Raw genomic sequence first — 19,877 nt, 5'->3', positions numbered from 1 at the left:
TGGGACAAAAAGTTAATTGAAAATCTTTATGTTTATACTCAACATCTCTTTCAATATCATTGGGGTGTACGTTCGAATACCCCTTGTGCTCTAGTATATTCTTGAAATAGTTGAAGTATAACCCCTTCAATTTAAGCGCACCACCCTTAATTCACTTGTAATTATCTGTAAGGGCGTAAATATTATGAAGTTCATTCAACGAAAACATAGATATCGTATTTCATCTTACTCGATCAAGTTCACCTCCATATCGAGAAATATCAGTGGAAACTGTTCTTTTGTTGAAGTGTTTCTTTTTTTCTTTTCAGTATGAAAAAAAAGAATATCAAAATATCAAAAATAACTTTAAGGAATGGCTTCAAAGGAATGCACGATCAAAGACACACACGCATCAATAAAATGGCTTGTGAAAATCAGCATCATTTATCACACATCCCTGGTGGTCTGTTCAGCTCTGGTCAATATTCTATTCGAAGATTTTGATTCAAGTACTTGGACAACTGAAGGAGAAGCGCAGGCTAGTCGTAGTGCTTCAATCACTAGCCTTGTTGTCAAATTTGCTATCAATGGATTGACAAAATGGGATTCAGTCTATTTCAATCATATTGCTGGTAATTATGGTTATGAATATGAACAGATGCTTGCATTTGCACCTGGCTTTCCATATCTGGTTCATTGGATCCAATCTTGTTTAGAATTTATAATAGGTGCTAATAATGTGAATTCCAAGGCGGTTGGCATTGCCTTAAATCTGATTTTCAATATAATTGCAACCGTTTTAATCTATAAATTAACTCTTAAAATTTCAAATGTTAAAAGTAAAGTCAAGGATCGTTATGCAGTTGTGGCATCTTTGGCTTTCATATTCAATCCAGCTAATATATTCATGATATCTAATTACTCCGAATCTATGTTTGTTGCAGTACAATTTGCATTACTCTGGCTATTGGAGAATGAATCATTTTTCTTGGCATCTTTAATGGTCAGTATCTCTACCTTGGTTAGATCTAACGGGCTACTAAATGTTGTTTTCTTAGTCTACTTTTACATCAAAAGAATAATCACCAAAGAACAAATATTTGAAAAGTATCAGTGTAAACACAGCCTTGTGGAATGTCTGAAACCGTCGATCTTGTATTTACTTATCAAGTCCTTTTACAAACATCTATTTATAATCCTTGTTTACACTACGTTGTCATTAACTCCATACTTGACCTGGCAGTATCATGTTTACAAAAGATTTTGCGAAATCACACACGTTGTGAGATCACACAATACCCACTGGTGCACTTATACGCTACCCTTTTCATACTCCTATATTCAAAGCCATTATTGGAATGTTGGATTCCTGAAATATTTCACATTGTCACAAATTCCAAATTTTCTACTGGCAGCCCCGATATGTACCATCATATTTAGTGGCGTTTACCAAGTTTATACTCAAAACAAACATTCCAAAACTGATGTTTTACCTTGGTTAGGTTTAAAAGAAGTCCGATTTCACCTTAAAAATGAAGATGTTACAATGTTACCAGCGGATAGAACCTTTGTTTATATGTGCCACGCCTTCTTTTTGACTGTCTTTGGTATTTTGAACGTTCATGTGCAGATTTTAACACGTATGATATGCTCTTCAACTCCATTTGTTTATTGGTCTGTTGCAGAGTTGGTGACCAACCAAACGCTTGACAAATCTTTCAAACGAAGAGTCTTCTGTATTGTTTTAGGTTATTTTATTACGTACAATATTTTAGGACTATTTTTACATACTAATTTTTACCCTTGGACTTAAATTTGAATTTTTATCATTTTAGAATAGTGCAATGTTTCAATAAGCTTTAGTAAGGTATATCTTCGTCCAAATGAATGTTTTTCATTATTATGACTTGAATATTTGAAATAAGATGAACGAATTTGAGTCAGCTTTTTATAAATTGCTTCATCCATGATTCAAATTTTCCAAAACTTAATTAAGCCCACTCCTCATTGGTTTATTTTACATAATGGTAAATAAACAGTACCACTTGAAAGAATTCCACTTTATAGGGGGTAAGTTTAACTAAAATCAGGTCTTAACTACGTGGAAAACTCCAGAAAAGATTTCTTGTACTTTCAATATCCCTGTTCATTTCAGAATAACTTGAACCTTGAACTCCTTAGAGTATCAAAGTTCCTGTAAATTCCTTAGAAAGGGATGCTTAAAAACAGGAACTATAAACCTAAACGATAGCTCGCTCATACAGCCTCTTGAGAAAAAAAATATTTCCCAAGGAAAATCTACTATAAGCAGTAGCGTGATGGGTCGACTAAAATTCGGGCCAACTGGGGAGACAAATTTCAAATATTATGATTTTGGCACCCCCTATGAAATATAAACATCTTCGTAAAGCTTGCGCGAGCGAAGCGAGCATGAAATTCTTTGGGGTATTTTCTCTTATTTTGGCCGAAAACTGCAATATCTAAGGTGTAAGGGGCGGCGTAATTAGTAATCAGAGGCGTCTTTTTGCGCTCTTTGTATTTTGACGCCCCCTGCCACCACACTACTGACTAGAAGTTTCATTAGGAAATTAGTCTTCCAGAATTTCCTGGGTCATATTTTTCCTGTATGGATAAAGAATGAAATGACCAAATACTGCCAGGCATAACCAAAAACTTTTTGTAGACTGAAAGCCATACACCCAAATTAGAATAGAAAATTTCTTTATTGGAAATAAAACGTCCTGTAGTGATATTTACATCGATAAATGAGATATACAGTGTGTCCAGGAAAACTCACACAACTCAATGTTACTACTCAATTCAAATTTTTGAATAGAAAATAATTAACTTTGGAAATTTAATTCTATAGACACTCTTACCCAGATCCATTGCACCTTTTTTTGATTTCACTGATAAACATAATACAATCCTATCACAGAATCATAAAAAAGCCAGCCAAAGGACTGGGTTCGAGTTTGTCATGATTACTATACACCCCTGTCTCGCAGCCCCGGTGGAACTTTTTTCCTCATAGTGGGGATAAAAATTCCTGTTGAAATCTCAATGGGGGATAGAAATTCTATTGTTCCAAGGTTTAAAAAACCCGGTGGGGGTGGTTTTAGAGTACAATTTTTTAAACACTGAATTTCGAACGCGAATGAAATCAAAGTCAATTTCCCAGTGGGGTATATTCCGGGGTATTTTTCCACCGGGGACGAAATTTTTGTCAAATTTTCTAGTGGGGCTGGGGTCCAAGTGGGTCTGTGACACAGGGGTGTTACTATCAACAAGAAGCCACGGGGGTTCTAGTTTATATCAAGGTTGTGCCGCTTTTTCTGGACACACTGTTAATGGAAAATGTCATAATTTTCTCTTAGATACTAAAAAACTAGATAATAATTTACAATAATGAAATCAATAATATCAACCAATCAATGAGATTCGCTATCGATCAACAAATGGTCACAAATTTCAATCCGAAAAATTATGGTAAGAAAATCTTGAACACTTTTTTTAAAATATGTGAGTAAAAACCTTGGACATCGATAATGCAGGCGAAATTGTCTTATACTTTATTGCTTTTTTGTACACCAGGGCCATTAATTTTCAGCCGAATGTGAATTTTGGTTTGCCATTATTCTCTTGCCAGATAAAACTCTTTTTTCTCAAATCGGAATAACTTTGTTCACAGCGGTATTATTGTTCGATAAAAATCAAGAAAACAAAAATTTGTTCAATTTATTGTAAAAGCTTTTCGACTAGGTATTATTGTTCCAAATATAGGCATCTCCTGGTTATCCTTGCCTTTCACCGCTTCAAATAGGATACTTTTTATTCTGTTCGTAACCAATAAACACCAATCTTTTGTACATCTCCAGCTCAAAATAACAATCATCATGAATAATTGGAATAAAATAACCTATCAACAATCATTCTCCGTATGGTTTTTCCAGTCGCGCGTGACATGTCGGTAAATGATACTCGGTGTAATGAGCTATGAGATCAGGTAAGCGTTCAAAGAACGGTTCATCATCTTTCAAATATAGTTTGTTCTAGAGATAGAAAAAAAAGAATCGACTTTGGTTTATATCACAGCTTTATCTAATGTAAGGGCCATTGAGTTTAAAGCTCGAAGGGCTAAGGAGGAAGCTTAAACCTTTTTAAGCAATAGAAAAAACCTTAAGGTTTCTGTCCTTTTATAATCCTTGTTTGCATGGTGCGGCATATTTTTCGAAATCTGACGATGGATTTTACTCTTTATCTGGCATTTGTGTGAAAAATCACGCAGGTCAAACCTTTCGGTGGGAAATAGTTAACTTTCAAAAGGTGTTTAAGATTCGAAGCCTTAAAATGTTCTTAGTTTGATCTAAAAAATTTTCGCCATCGAAGTCTCATGTTCTTATATAGCTTGTTCTAAAAACCTCTAATCATCACCATACCTGACTCATGAAGATTCTGTAATTTTTTATATCTCCAAGAAGTGAAGCCATCAAGACGTTTAGCTGTAAAAAAAAATAGAAATTTAAAGTTTAATAAAGCCTAAAGAATTCACATGAATGATTTCAATAATATTCTTAGAGGACTACGGAACCAGTCTAAAAATTGGTAGAGAAATTAATTCGATGGCCTTAAAGAATCTAGCTGAATTTGTTTTAGCTTACCCTTGTTAAAGATTATTGATTTATTTCTAAATTAAAAATCAATAAATTAATTTAATTCTTGTTCTCGATGACTCTTCTTGTTTGAATATCTATCTCATCTCTTTTTATTAAAGTTTAAGACTGTAAAACACAAAGATCGGATTCTAAAATCGGAAACACCACAACTGAAAAAATGCTTACCCCTTGACTTCCCTTTCTGATAAGGTAAACTCCTGGGCTACCATCATCCCGTAGCAACCTGATTGGAAAGAAATTTTAATAAACATTTATTTCAAAGCTTTAGGTATTGATTGATCTCAGAGACAATAACATCAGATTGAAAGTCATCCGAAGAACTGAATTGTTAAAAAATCACAGGTATAAAAATGTTTTCATTTCCTTTAGTTCTTATTCTACAGGTCACTGAAAGGCGGGTTTCATAAAATAAAATCACTAATTTTTCTATAGGAAATTATACTGTCAGGAGCAATGGTCCAGTGGTCAAAGGTGTCAACGGCATAATCCTGGGGTTCCCGTTTCGAATCCTGGCTCCTTCCAATATTTCGTTCAGTGTTCATAGATAGCAAATTAGGATGACCGTTGACCCCGTGAAAACAAACGAAATCGAATCCTAATTGATTTTACATTTTGATTGTGCTTCAATTACACTAATTAAATTATCTCCCATTTGTCACTAGGTTTGCTATAGACTATGCTATAGTCTATAACGAGTTTCATCTAAGAGGAACATACGTGAAGACGGGAGTTTTTTTCGGGGGTAGCTGTTGTCTTGAACACACTCTTTTTTCCGCCGCGCAACATATTACGTTTTATAATATACAAACTATGTTATATCATGATAATATATTATAGTATACGGACAATAGCATCGTCTAGGTTTGCTGCAAAAGACGTAAATCCCATCTTTTATAAAGCTTTGATTAATTTATTCCCAATAATTCTTCTATTTGCAACAGATTTCGGTCTAAAATTCCCGAAAACTACGACCATTTTTGTTATTTTTTTGTAATTCTCGGAATAATTTTCAAGGTGTGAAAAAGGAACCGTTTACGCTTTCGCCTTTAATGGGATAAACTTTCGCGGGGATTAAATTTCGCGGATTTGGGTGTCATCCACGAAAATCCGCGAAATTAAGTCACAATGGAAATTTGGGAGGGCCTCATCCGCGAAATATTTCTAAGCAAAACTCAAAATATGTCAAATTAATACTATTTGAATGGTTGCTTGCATCAAAGAGGCGCAAATAATGATAGGAAATAATGAAAATGGGCCTATCCGCGAAGTCATATTGCAGATGACACTATTAAAAGACAATTAAGTCCCCACAAATTAAGTCGAAAAATCGTGAAAATATTTCCACCCAATAGTGCCACCCGTGAAATTAAGTCCCCGCGAAATTTTATCCCATTAAGGTACCTAGTACATATTTTTCCAAAGTTTCTCCCGGATTCTCGTCGGATTCTCGTGTCCAAACCTAAACCTAAACCCTAAACCTTTTTACCTTGCACATTGGTCTTTATCGAGATGAAATTGGAAGGTGGAAAGAGGTAACAGCTTTTTGTCTTGTTCTGTCTTGATATCCTGTTGAAAATGAAGAACACTATTATATTTGTAGTTTCTACAGCCAAATTCTCAAACGTCTGTCATTTAAAAATCAATAAATTAGAAATAATCGAACAATTCGAAAATTTTGGTTTCTTTATCTTGAAGGTATAAATATTTCAGCCACGCGAAAGAAAATCGAAAATCCGGCTAAAAACAGTAGGAAAACGAAAGAATCTGGTCGAAAATAGGGAAAATTTTCGGTATGGTGGCACAATTTCATTTCACCAAATTGTTTTCCTTACCTTCAAAATAGGATCAGTAAATTTGATATTGTCATAAAGCTCTTCATTCGCGTTGAATCTAATGAAAGCATATACATTTATAAAAAAAGATTTTTGAAGCCTTCAGATATTTCTTAAATTTGTAAGCCTAAATATGTTTTCTTAGTTGTTCTTATTCTAAAGCTTGTATGAGTATATTTTGGTCTAATTTTGCAAGTTTTGAAGATTACAAAGCCTTTAAATGTTATAATAATGTTTTTATATCTTTGATTTCGAAGCCTTTTGCTATTATATAAAAAACGTGTAGAACCAAATAGTAACCACATAATTTCTTATTTTTGCTTTCATCATTCCGAATATTGTTTCGGTATCCCCACACAGAGCTTTAAGTGAAACTTATCTTCATCCATGGAAAAAATGCGCATGAAATCATAGGATTGGGTTTGAGTCCATCATGGCAAAAATGATGTCAAGATGTTTTCACGTTTACACGTTTTTTTATAAGAACAAACTATATAAGAATATAAGGCTTCGATGGCCAAAGTACTAAAGAACAAGTTAAGAACATTTTAAGGCTTTGTAAACTCTGAAACACCCGATTTCTGAGGAAAAAATGGACAAAAATGGTGAAAATAAGAATATGTTAAGAATATTTTTAGGCTTAAATTCGAAAAGTTTAGAACATCCGAATGTTTCAAAATTTTTGGATGTGCTTATAAATAAAACGTGTAGCTTGATGTAAAAAAAAAAGAAGTCTTCGTCTTCGTAAAGCTGATAATTTTAAATTTTCTTACACTATATCATTATTTCCCGCATTGTCCATGCATGTATAAAATTGTTCTTCTTCAGTTTCACCCGTCTGATTCGTTACCAACTCCCCTCTTGCCATATCGATATATGTCTCTTCAGTATCGACTGTAGTAGGTTCCACAGTTCTCTCCTGGTTCATCATGACGATATAATCGCCCGAATCTTCGGAAATACATCTGTACAAAGACAAAGTAATATATTGATGATACTCCTATCAACCCTTAAAGGAAGGTTTCCTTTTTACATAAGTGTTACCGTTTCATATCAGGACAGTGTCTGCCTATTGTTATATTATGCTGATATAAACTGTTTTTCTTTTCCTCTTTCTGACCAATCTTGCTCCACATCTGTGTCAATTCAATGTGAAAAAGCTTGTGAAGTAAGATTGATGAGTAAGCAAACGATATCACTCTCATGTAAAGACAAAACCTTTAAAGCATGAAGGGGACTGTGTTCGAGTTTACCAGAAAGGAATGACGTCAAAATGGGAAAATCGAAGCAACGACTTCAAACATTTTGGCAAGCAAAAGGAGCAGTTCCGCTCCGATGAAAATAGTGAAGCGAAACTGTTTCGATCTGTTTTGCTGTGTAACGTCTTCTTTTTTGATGGCTCCAATTTTGACGTTCAAACTTGTTTCGGAACCATTTCTTCTCGGAGCGAAACGGAACCGTAACATCTGAACATGGTCTGAGTTTCCAGACTCTCAAACTTCTTTATTTGTGATTATATGAGTAAGTACAATAGATTCGGAATTTTTGACGTCATTCGTCCCTAGTTAATTCAAACCCTATACCCATCATTACAGTTCTTGGCGCAAGAGTTGATAGGTATATTAAGTTTCATTTGAAGTTTCTCTGTGTGTTCATTTGAAGAAAATTCAACAAAAAATCACATTCGGGGGGGGGGTGCTGTTAATTGATTTATTAGAGATGCTGAGACAAGACGTTCATGGATTGGTTGAGTTTGTTCTATTTAAACCCCTGGGTGCACTTAAGGTGGGTGACCTAGCATGTACGACCATTACGAATAAATTTCAGGCTTCCCAAAGTGCACTGTGAGTTTGAAAAAAGCGAAATTTTTTGAAAATCGTAGGATTTCGCGCCTTAAAACGGACGAAAATTTTTCAAGAAATACAACGTCGTAAAGGTCGCTTTCGCACCCTAATTTAGTCTTCACTCTAATGCTCCAACACACGGGTTGCACAATTATAGCAGTGCAGTCAAAACATGTGATTACTCGAGAAAGTTCACGTGATTTTATCCCCATGTTACTTGGTTTACAACTCAAAAACTTTATTAGTATTAATAAATTCGAACCAATCAGAAATAAATGTCATGTAACAAGCACATAAAAATTTCGAGTAAAAGCGTTATTTAACTTCAATCTTTATTTTTGCAACCTGTGTATTCCAATTTTGAGACTATTATAATACTTTGTTCATTAAGAAAAATAGCGTGTATTAAATTCTAATCATGCCAAAACAAACATTCTTACTGTTCATTGTAGGTGTTGCTTCTTAACTTAGTATACTGATGAGGGCGTTGTCTACTACCTATGGTCGTGTAAGGTGTTTCTTCGTCACTTGGAACGGTCGTGAAATCGAGATATTCCTCATTATCATCGTCTGATGACCTTGGGTTGTCTCTCACAGCCATGTCATCTGAAAATATTTTATTATTAAAGTTCTAAGCACCAATTCTATGCTACTTTAAAAAGTTAGTCGAATTTGAAAAGATATTCCCAAAGTTTTTTTTTTATTTACTTAAAGTATTTTTGGATGCTGTGAAATTATTTTCTACAAACTTTTTATTACAGATTTCAGTTGTTTTTGTATAAAAAAAGCAAACTCAAGTTATACCTTTGACCGAGCAGGAAAGCATCAAATTTGTTGCTCCAGCTAAACTCGCAACTTGTAATGATAAACGTTTATTAGGGTTCGGTAATCTTGTAGCCGGTGTTGGCCGAGTTATACCCAAAGGTAGCGTATGTGATTTCGCTGGTTTAGGTCCTTCCTGTGGTAAAGCATTAGGTAGTCCAACAGATGTGCTTACTCTTAATGGTACTTTGTATGGGTTTTCATGAGGTTCTTGGTTATCTGTTGTGTCACGCCCATCAGGTGTAAGAGGAAGGACTCGTTGATTGGCTCCATTTTGGCGTATTAATCTATTTGGAGCCACATAATGACTGTTTGAAGGACATTCATATCCTGGACTTGTTCCTAGAATTTGTTCAACTTTTGATTTTCGTGTAGCTGGTATTGGTCTGTTAGATGGACGCTGATAGTTTGCATCAGTGCTTTTAACATTTATATCAAGGTTTGACGGTCTATTACTTTTCGGTACCTGATAATGTGTTGATGGATATTGGTAATTACCAAAGCCAGCCTCATTTTCATTAATATCACGTGACCCGGTCATTGCAATATTATGTCTTGGAACTGGTGGTGGTTTAGTATTAGAAGTGTCTGAAACATTACTCTGACATTCTGTGATAGGTGAATATGGATCATCTTCAATTATGGTTTCATTTGGCACTATTGGGGCACCGCATTCTCTAGGTACGTTATAAACATCATCTCCTTGTTCTGTTGGATGACTAACACTGTTTATTTCGGTATAGTCATGTTTTAAAGGTTTTTGTTCTTGGTCTGGCGTCGGCGGTAACGGCATTCCTTTACGCGATGAAGGTACGTAACGTGGTTCATTTGGCGATCGGGGTGATGTATCAATGCTTTTCTTCTGAATGGTGTTGATCTCGTTGACCCAATTCTATAATATAAAGAAGCAATGGTTTTTTTGTTTGAAAATCATATAGAGAATTCTAATGAAGCGAGAAAGTCGGCATCGGAATTTGTAAATTGATCTATAACGATTGTAATGTAATATGGCTGGCTAGATCCTACTTAGAGTCGACTTATAATAATACAGCTTTAAAAATTCGCAGGCGCTGCCACACGTACATATTGTCTTCTTTGAATCCCTCGTATATTTTGTCTATATTATCACATTATATAGAAAGACATGCATCAATTATAGTGACACTTTCAATCATTTTTCTCTTCCAGGCTCCCAGTTTGCAGAGTGTGGCACGTTTGCTCGAGATCTCGAGTGCACAACTCGGAAAAAGTCGAGTGCAGGTGCAAATTTTGAGGTGCAAGTGCAGACGGTTTTTTAATCCCAACCCCAAGTGCAGAGTTCCGCTATTTTCTCCACAAGTGCAGTTAATTTTAGCAATTTTTTGCCTTTTTGGGCCAATTTCCGAGGTATTAGTACACATTTTCCGGACCAATTTTATCAGATGCGCTCTTCTAGTGCGGAACTTGGTATTTCCGAATTTTTTCTTGAGAATGCAGCTTTGCCATACTCTGCAAACTGGGGCTACACTAAGATTCTCTATAAATTCTTAAGCTGAAAACGAGTCGGCTGTTTTTAAAGAAACTATTCCACTGTTTTATTAGTAGTAAATCCAGTTATAACCTTACATTCATTTCAGCTTCTGAACTGACCAGAAATTTCACCGTTTCTTTTTTGTTTCTGATTCTCTCTTGGCCTAAAAGTTCGATGATGAATCCCCATTGTGAGCTGCCTTTGATGTACTCCACTCTAGAATAAAGTATAATACCAGTAATCGGTTACAGAATAGTTTATTCAGTGGTAAAATACCCCCGCCCCCAGCGGTTTGTGTGAGTTCGTGGTGGGAGAATATTTCCAGCGTGATTCTGTGATTAGAATTTCATTTTCGCCTGAGGGCTTGATAAGGGACTCCACTGGGAACCCTCTGAAAAGGCTAAAGAATTTGCTATTTCTCCTTAACTTTGTGTTGACTTACCAGCTATGTCATCCATCTTACAAACTTCAAAATCGTCACAAAGAAGTATGGCAGCGTGTACCGAAAATTAATCGATCTTCAGTTTTTGATACCAAAAGTTACCTTATCACCAATACTTGGAGACAAAAAAAACTGCCTTTTGAGTGAAAATTTCTTTCCTACAAACTTTTTTCCTGTTACAAATTGAGTGAAAATTTCATGCCTTCACTTTTTTTCCTGTTACCAATTGTACCAATAAGCTACTTACTTCGTTTGAGTGATGTCATAGACGTGTGTTGCTGATCTATCCTTTTCGTTATCATACATATAAAGGTAGTGCTTGTAAATGATGCCTAGCTTCTCCGAAACTGAAAAAAACAAAAAAACAAAGAATGATTAAACTTACAAGTTACACACAAAAATTTCGTCCCCGGTGAGAAAATACCTTAGAATTTCAGCCCACTTAAATTTTATTTCATCCCCATTCAAAATTCAATGTTTAAAAATTGCACTTCAAAACCATTGTCACTGAATTTTTTTACCTCGGAACAAAGGAATCCCCATTGATGGGATTTCAATAGGAATTTTTATCCCCACTGAGATAAAAAGTTCCACCGGGCTGTGAGACAGGGGTGTGGTAACGCTCTTGTGTGTTTTGTGAACATCCAACAGTCAGAAATTTTAGCAAATTGGGTTATGATGGTCATCAGGTTAGGTCATAATCGGCCAACATTTACAATAGTTCCTGACAGTTGGAAGGTTGGCTGAAAGGATGTTTTACAAATGCTGATTATGTCAGCTAAAACACAAAAATACGGCAGAAATCTGATATAAAATCAGAGAAGCTTATGAATTTTAGCGCTTTATAAGTCCAATCCCAGCAAGTTCATCTCTCTATTCGACATGAGCTGAGCCTGGGCGAAACAAATTTTTAAAGGTATGCCATGATAGAAACTTATGTGTATTGTGATGAATTTCTTTTCTTTTTAAGAAATGGTCTGGTGTGATCCCTTCGATTGCGGTGTATTTGAAAGATTGCACAACTTGTCAGGTATGCTTGTAATTTTCCTTTTTCTTAAATGTAATTTGGTGTACGTCCTTTTGATTAGTTTCATAAACTACCTTATTATCGGGATCATAATTATAGTCACAAATTTCTCTAAAAAAGTTTTTTGTCACAAATTTCCTTTAAGACAAAAGTTTTTGTCACAAATTTCACATGATTCAAAAGTTTTAGTAAAAGATTTCACCACAGTCAAAAGTTTTAGATAAATGTTTTTCACAATTCTGGGGTTTCGATTAGGGAAAATTTTAGTTACAATACAGTTTATAAAATCAGTCGCTTATCTGTGACTATTTCCTCGATAAGGTACCGAAAAGTGACGCATGGACAAGCTTCGCTAACTTTGTATATCAATTAACTTTGGAAGAATTACCCCTAAAGTTGTTTCGAAGGCCAGAATGTTGTCGGACTTTCCTGAAATCTTTAGAAATTTGCCATTGCATAAAAAAAGCGCGCGTTGGAACTTGAGCAGTAATCGTGTGCCAACTTTTGTTCAACCTTTGTGTTTTGTTTTCTATTATCGTGACGTATCTTATGAAAAATATAAAGCGACAAAACTATTACAAAACTTGCGCAATAATTGAGCATCATGTTTAAGCAAGCATCATCTCTTATTTCGTTTGTTCCTTAATGGTGTCTCAGGTTACTTTATTGCTGAGAGTCGTGTAAGATTGATTACTTAGGGAAATCTTGTTTGAACGAAGTTCTAAAGAATGTTTACTATATCCCCCTTTCAGAAGATAATAGGAAACATATTGTCAATTTTTACCGTACCATGAAAATTGATTTAGGCCAAGGGGGGGGGGGGCACTCGGTCTAAAAACTAGTGTAAATGCCAATAAAAATTAGGATTTCAAACTTGAACCCCCCTTGAACCCTTACAGTGCAGAAAAAAATGGCCAAGAGTAAATTTGGTCGAAAAACTGATCCTTACGCTGCTTTCTCTTGATTCTTTTGTCCACTTCAAGGCAATAAATGGTCAGATTTTCCGAAATTTAGCCCAAAAAAACTTCGATCTTCTCACTTTTAAACCCTTACAGTTTTTACATTTCAACCCCTAAAATGCACTTTAGGAAGTCTAAAAAACTTCCCAGCCACAGCCACGGTAGGTTGCTTTCCTTCGGCGCTTTTTCCCCTGGATTTTGGGCCACTTGAATGTGTGAAAGCAGGTGAAAGTGATAGCTACAAAGAAGGAGTCGAGGGGTTGCAGCTAGGATTGAGAAACTTTCTTCAAGGTTTGGATGAAGCTTAGTGACAAAAGCTTTATAGATATATGACTATTGGTTAACTGAAATCGACTAGATTACATTTCAAATTCAAAGTCACACTTGAAGATTCACACAACGTTGTTTCAACGTCCAGCTCACATTTTATGAATGTTCCGGTTGTGAGTTGCACTTTATCGCAGCTCGAAAATCTCTCTAATGGTTGCAGAAACCTTCCTGAAACCAAAAACTACCCTCCTTAAGGGGTCATCATCTAACATCACAGTAGTTCCACATCACTTGAGGGATCAAAAACGTCAATATTCGATTTTCGAATTTTTCTTTAAATTAGATATACCCGTCACTTACATTCTTTCCTGATTTTAATGTCGCATTCTTTCTTTAGCCATCCATTGAGTTTGACTTCCGAGGAGCATTGATGTAAAATAAATTCCGCTCCGACGTTATTCATGGCGTTTTTGTTTCGTGCACCAGGGTATACCATATCACTTCTTAATTGATTGATCATTTGGTCATGTCATAAACATCTAAAAAGTTCCAAAAAATCAATTTTTCGATATTTCTTTTTCTATATTCCTAAATGAAATAGTTTAATTTATTTACTGGTTTTAATTTGAATAACTTTTTCATAAGTACCTATACCTCCAAAACACCCCCTTCTTTCCCCGTTGGAAAATTGTTGTCCAACTTTTGTTACCCATTGATAAATCAAATAAACCAATCCTCACTACAATATAGTCATTATATTTCCCATCCCCACTGAATTTTCTGACTTGAAAACAAAAGAATTGAATTCCCCAGCCATAAAAATATGGGAATATCAATCCCCATTGAGTTTCAGTCTGTTATTTGTATCCCCACTGGCTGAAAAATCCCACCGGGTCTGTGAGAAGGGGGTGTTCTAAAGTACCAATCAAAAAAAGCAAAGAAATACATAACTTAAAAAAGCATATTCTAATCAGAAAGATGTGAAATTTTCAAAATTCAGATCCAAAAAGCCAACCTTTTTTTCCATGCCTCTTTCGTTACCAAAATCCAGAAATTAAGTAACATTTCATAACATCATACCAAAGAAACTGTTATCTTTTTGTCACCTACACACCTTATAATCCTTATCCCAATTTTTGTCCGAATTCAAAAGTATTTCGTTGCAAACATTTATAAAATTTTGAAATCCATGATAAGTAAAGGACAAAATTTTGTAACTCGATACAGTAAACTGTAATAGGAACATAAACGCAAATGGAAAACTTTTAAACAGGAAAAATTATTTTCTGTCTCTTTGGAAAGCAATACATATTGACAAAATATCTGGTACATCAAATATTGCAAAGAATACACGTTTTTTATAAGAGCATCCAAAAGCCTTTAAATGTCCATAACTTTTTGACTTTTAAGCTTAAAAATGGTCATAACATGTTTTTATTTTCACTATTTTCTGAGCAATTTGTCCATTTTCCTAAGAAATTTGTTGTTTTAGAGTCCCTAAAGTCTCGAAATGTTCTTAACATTTTGGCCGTCAAAGCCTTATGTTCTTATATAGTTTGTTCTTATAAAAAACGTTTTTTTCAAAGAATACTCATTCACAACTTTCCGCTTACTCTCAAAGTTCTCTAGAACGCGACCAATCAAGACTCTTTTAATGCGAGCGAGGAAAATTCCATTTTTCTTTCAAGAATTTTTAGCGATTACAAGTTTTCAAGACCAGTCGCTGATTTGAGCAAATTCAGTTCCTATCCACACCCTGGTCAAAATTCTTGCTAAGATCTTGTAAGATCTGATAAGATCCTGCAAGATCTTGTGATATGTCAGATCTTGGCAAGATTCTTACAAGATCTTATTAAATCTATCAAGAATAAAAGCTTCTAACAAGATCTTATCAAGAATGTTGACCAGGGCACCCCAAATAGAGAATTATACTCCAGTTTTTGTCCCTGCTGAAAATAATCAAATACATAAACAAATAATCACTGCAAAACATTTTGCTTTCCATCATCACTGAATTTTTTGCCTTGAAATAATGGAATCAAATCCCTAGCCATAGAAAACATAAGAATACCCCCCTCCCGAGTTTTGATTCGTTATTTTTACCCCTATACAGGCTGAAATAATCGTACCAGATCTGTGAGAAGGGGTATCTATAATAAAAGTATTTTCCTTAACGAGAAAGGAATCGCTCACTCAAAGTCTAAACTAACAACAGCACAAAATCATTATTCACACACAACACTAGCACTATAAAGCAAAAAAAAAAATCGTTATAGCGTAATATCGTGAAAATTTGTGCCAAAATCAAATCAATTAAAATCCTCCTTTTAATTTTCGTAGAATTCCATCTAACTTACGAAGCGCAATTAATCCAATGATTTCACTCTCTACAAAGCATATAGCATCTAAATAGCATCGTCCAATTTACGCAAGATTCATTATTCGACAATAAACTAACCTCAAACTAATTATATCCCTTTTGATTCCTTTAAACCCTCTATCAACTCTCAGCACCATACGGTCGCCTTTCAGTCCTCTGTATGCGAACTTTGAATTAAATAAACAAGAAAGACTTTCACTTTTTACTGTAAATTCCCTTTCCTTTTAAATCTCATCACAAATATGTAACAACAAAGTTGACATTAAAAAAGGCAGTCTTGTTTAGCTTTCTTTACAATACTTTTGTAAAAATCCTTATTGACATAAACATGACTTGTTGACATTCTTAAATAGGATCGAAAGCTTTTCTCTTGTCTATGCGGGAAAATATTTGGAAAAACGGAGCTTTGTTATCAACTGTCAATGCATGCTACGCGACTTTTTATAAGCATTCTTGTGAATATTCCAATGCTACTTCCCACCCATACCAGTCTTTATAGATGATTTAAGCATATACGTTCTTTATAAGAACACACCGTACAAGAACACAAGGCTTTAAGGGTCAAACTGTAAAGAACAAGTTAAGAACCTTTTAGGGCTTTACGGACTCTAAAACCAGCAAAATGGACAAAAATGCTCGAAAAATGGGGAAAATAAGAACATGTCAAGAACATATATGGCTTAAAACTAACAAAAATAAGAACATTCAAAGGGATTTTCTTATAAAAGAAGTATATATGTTTTTCCTTTTATAAGCATAACGTTTATAAGGATACTAAGACCTGGATTTAGTGAAAAAAAGCATATCATAAGCATATCAGTAAGCTTTGGTAATTGGCCTTGCTTTGTGTACTACACTTTTTTTTATAAGAACCAGTAAAACTTTTCTGAGTCTTGGATATTCTTATTTTTTTGGCACTTTGAGCCTCAAGTTCTTATCCTGTTTTTATTTATAAAAATTATAATTTTGGAATTTTAAATTTTAAATTCTAAATTGTTTGAATTTAAGTAATTTCAGGCATTGTTCATAAATTGTTCTTATTTTTTGGCGATTTTGAGCCTCCTTGTTCTTATAAAATAGTTTTATAAAAATTTCGCTTTCAAATGAATCATTTCTTTCAGAAAAATAAGCATATCACAATAATAATATAATTATTAACACAGCATAACAGAGCCTGTTTTCCAAGAAAGATAAGCTTGTAAAAAAACATGTATGCAACATCAAAGTTGATAATGGAAAAGGCAGTGTTGTTTAACTTTCTTGACAATACTTTTGTAAAATCTTTGTTGACATAAACATTCACTTGTTGACATTCTTAAGTAGTATCGAAAGCTTTTCTCTCGTCTATGCGGGAAATATATGAAGCCTTATGAAGTTCTTAACTTTTTGAGTTTTAACTTATTAACGTTCTTAACGTGTTCTAGTTTTGACCATTAGGTGAGTAAAATTGTCCATTTTTCTAAGAAATTGGGTGTTTTGAAGTCCATAAAACCTTTAAATGTTCTTAACTTGTTCTTAATATTTTGGCCATCAAAGCCTTATATTCTTATATAGTTTGTTCCTTTAAAAAAACGTTTAAGTGTTATAAGAATACGATAATTGTTACGGGATAATGTTAGTTTGTATAAACTATAAATACACCCCTGTCTCACAGCCCTGGTAAGAATTTCCCCTCAGTGGGGATTGAATTTCAGGGGGATGAAATCAAAGTCAATTTCCGAGTGAGATTGAAATTTTAGGATGACTTTTTAACCGGGGACGAAATTTTAGCCAAATTTTCCAGTATAGCGGGGTCTCAGTATGTCTGTAACACGTGGGGGGGGGGTAAATAAATTGGTTATGCCATATTAAGTTTTTATATCCAACTCTCTTTTGAATTTAGCGTTCTAACATGCTAGACTAGGAAATCGAGACGTCTTTTTTATAATCATTTTACGGTGCAGTGACATTTCTACGCATTTGTACATATTTGCTGTTGTGTCGGTATTTTGGTCTTTTTCGTCGGTATTTTGGTCTTTTTCGTCGGTGTTTGATGTGGTTAAAGAATAAGAAGGCTTCTGATCATCCTCCAGAGAAAAAGTTTCTTATAGCAAGTATAGAGGTCTACAATTCAGTCTAAAAAGTGTCGATATCTCAGTGCAAAACGCATTGTTGTGACGATGAAATTGACTTTTTTTTCAATCTGTGTCGCAGTGTAGACAGCCGTATCATTTAGTTTTGATTTCTAGGCAGGGCTTATGATACTATTTACCTATGATTCCGAAAATCTTGATCACTACTCTTGGTGAAAATTAATATTTAGCCTGCTGCCAATAACGAAAAGTTTCAAGTGGTTGAGGAATCAGACTAGCATGTGCCGAAGAGTCCAGAATGTTTTTTTAGTATTTTAAAGTGATTAATTAGAATTAAGTGAGTTCCAAACTTTCGCTTAGTCCGATCGTGTAGGATAAAATTTACATTGCTGTATTCCTTAAGTAATCGACCCTTCACTGTTTGAAGCCATCGATAAGGAGCTTGTATTACGTATGACTTCCAAAATGACGCACAAACGGCAACGCATACTCTTGTCGAAAGGTTTAAGTGATCGTTCAAACGAGTTGTGCAGAGAGGTTTGCAACAAAAAACTGGCAGAGACTTGGAAGTATTTCTATCCTGCAAGCTCATACTGTTGGACAAGAACCATGGTATTTGTCCTATCGGAATAGGTCCTCAGACATATCTTTGGAAAGACTGTGACCACCTTCCTCAAGAATGAAATCCAAGAGGCCACCGGCAACTTGCAGATCTTAGCTGGTCAACTTGGGGATGTGAAGCTGTAGTCTACGCCATGGCTGACATCTTCAACGACGATGAGACTGTCGAAGTACCAATCGCAATGTCATAGTACACAACGGTAACATTCAGTATGCTGTGGGAGAAGCGTCCTACAAAGCCGAATTTGTATCCAGCAAAGTGGAAACCTGGGTCAATGAGCTGAAAACGTTATAAACCATCGCTTTGTCTCAGCCACGAGCTGCCTATGTCGTCTCGCTATAGGCTAGCGACAAAAGTTCAACTACAAAATTCGATTATATTCGGTATATCCGAGCTTATTCAACCTATACGTTTACATCTTTTCCAGTGCTATGTGATGGCGTTGGGAGAAAATCCTGTCGTTGCCAATCAAGATGGGGTGGCCTCGGTATCATCGACACCGAATAAGAGGCCAAATTCCAGAAGCATTCGAGTCGTAAAATAAAGACTGCGTTGCACGACCGCATTCAATAATGCAAAATCTTCAGCCTTTCAATCTAAAAGCCCTCGAAATCGCAGCTCCCAAGTGCGTCATCCTGGCTGACAACAATACCGCTAAAGAAAGAAAAAACTTCGTGCTCGACAAACGTGAATTTGTAGACGCCATTTATATGCGTTACGGCAGGGAAATAAAACTTCTACCGCCATCAAATACCCCTGTTCAGCCAACTTCACCATCGATTACGCGTTGTCTTGTCACCTTGTAGGCTACGTGATTCAACGGCACAACAACATTCATGATATTCTCGATAATGATGAATGAAGGCTGCCACGATGTGTTGACCTAGCCTCACTTGATTGAGCTCTGTAACGAACAATCTGGTGATCTTCCACGCTCGTCTATCACTGGACATGAAGCTAGGGCCGATGTTTGTGCTAATGGATTTTGGTGACGGTATCAAAGAGCATTTTTTGATGTGAAGGTTTGCAACCCTTTAGCTCCAAACTACCGTTTAATATCCATTGGCACTGCATTCCTTAAAAAAGCCGAAAAAAGAGCTTATAACGAATGTATTTTACAAATTGAAAAAGGGACTTTCAATCTGCTGATCTTTGGTGCCACAGGAGGTGTAGCCCGAGAATGCTCGATTGTTATCAGCAAACTTGCTGCAAAATATCAACAAAGCAAAAATACCAAAAGAGTGAGATTGTAAACGGTATTCCACGCAAGATTTCTTTCGTTTTGATCTGTTCAGTAGCAACATGTCTGAGAGGTGAACGTTCGAGTCGTTCGTTTATCTCAGAGCAGGTTACACTGAAGGACCGAAAGGATCCGAAATTGACGGAGATCTTGACGTCGATGCATGTTTGAGTGACGTGCAAAGAGCGTATAGTAATTATAT

The 19,877-nt window shown here is 35.3% G+C and overlaps 2 protein-coding genes across 2 annotated transcripts; one reads left to right on the top strand and one right to left on the bottom strand.

The window, feature by feature from the left end:
• The first annotated feature begins 312 nt into the window (after positions 1–312).
• On the top strand, positions 313–1,867 carry LOC136797716 (GPI mannosyltransferase 2-like). The gene has a single exon (XM_067054298.1). It carries the CDS (start codon positions 353–355, stop codon positions 1,790–1,792), a length of 1,440 nt encoding a protein of 479 aa, XP_066910399.1. The 5' UTR covers positions 313–352; the 3' UTR covers positions 1,793–1,867.
• Positions 1,868–3,838: 1,971 nt separating this feature from the next.
• Positions 3,839–13,951, bottom strand: LOC136797715 (uncharacterized). The gene is made up of 11 exons (XM_067054297.1): positions 13,722–13,951; positions 11,353–11,452; positions 10,759–10,879; positions 9,136–10,045; positions 8,772–8,937; positions 7,261–7,452; positions 6,488–6,545; positions 6,142–6,221; positions 4,821–4,878; positions 4,419–4,481; positions 3,839–4,031 (listed from the first exon to the last, which is right to left on the bottom strand). Exons 1-11 carry the CDS (start codon positions 13,879–13,881, stop codon positions 3,909–3,911), a joined length of 2,031 nt encoding a protein of 676 aa, XP_066910398.1. The 5' UTR covers positions 13,882–13,951; the 3' UTR covers positions 3,839–3,908.
• Between the last annotated feature and the right edge of the window lie 5,926 nt (positions 13,952–19,877).

This window comes from Clytia hemisphaerica, unplaced genomic scaffold (genome assembly GCF_902728285.1).
Source record: "Clytia hemisphaerica strain Z4C2 unplaced genomic scaffold, Clytia hemisphaerica genome assembly, whole genome shotgun sequence".
NCBI lineage: Eukaryota > Metazoa > Cnidaria > Hydrozoa > Leptothecata > Clytiidae > Clytia > Clytia hemisphaerica.
Note: the sequence above shows the minus strand (reverse complement) of the source record. Positions and strands in the feature narration are given on the sequence as shown.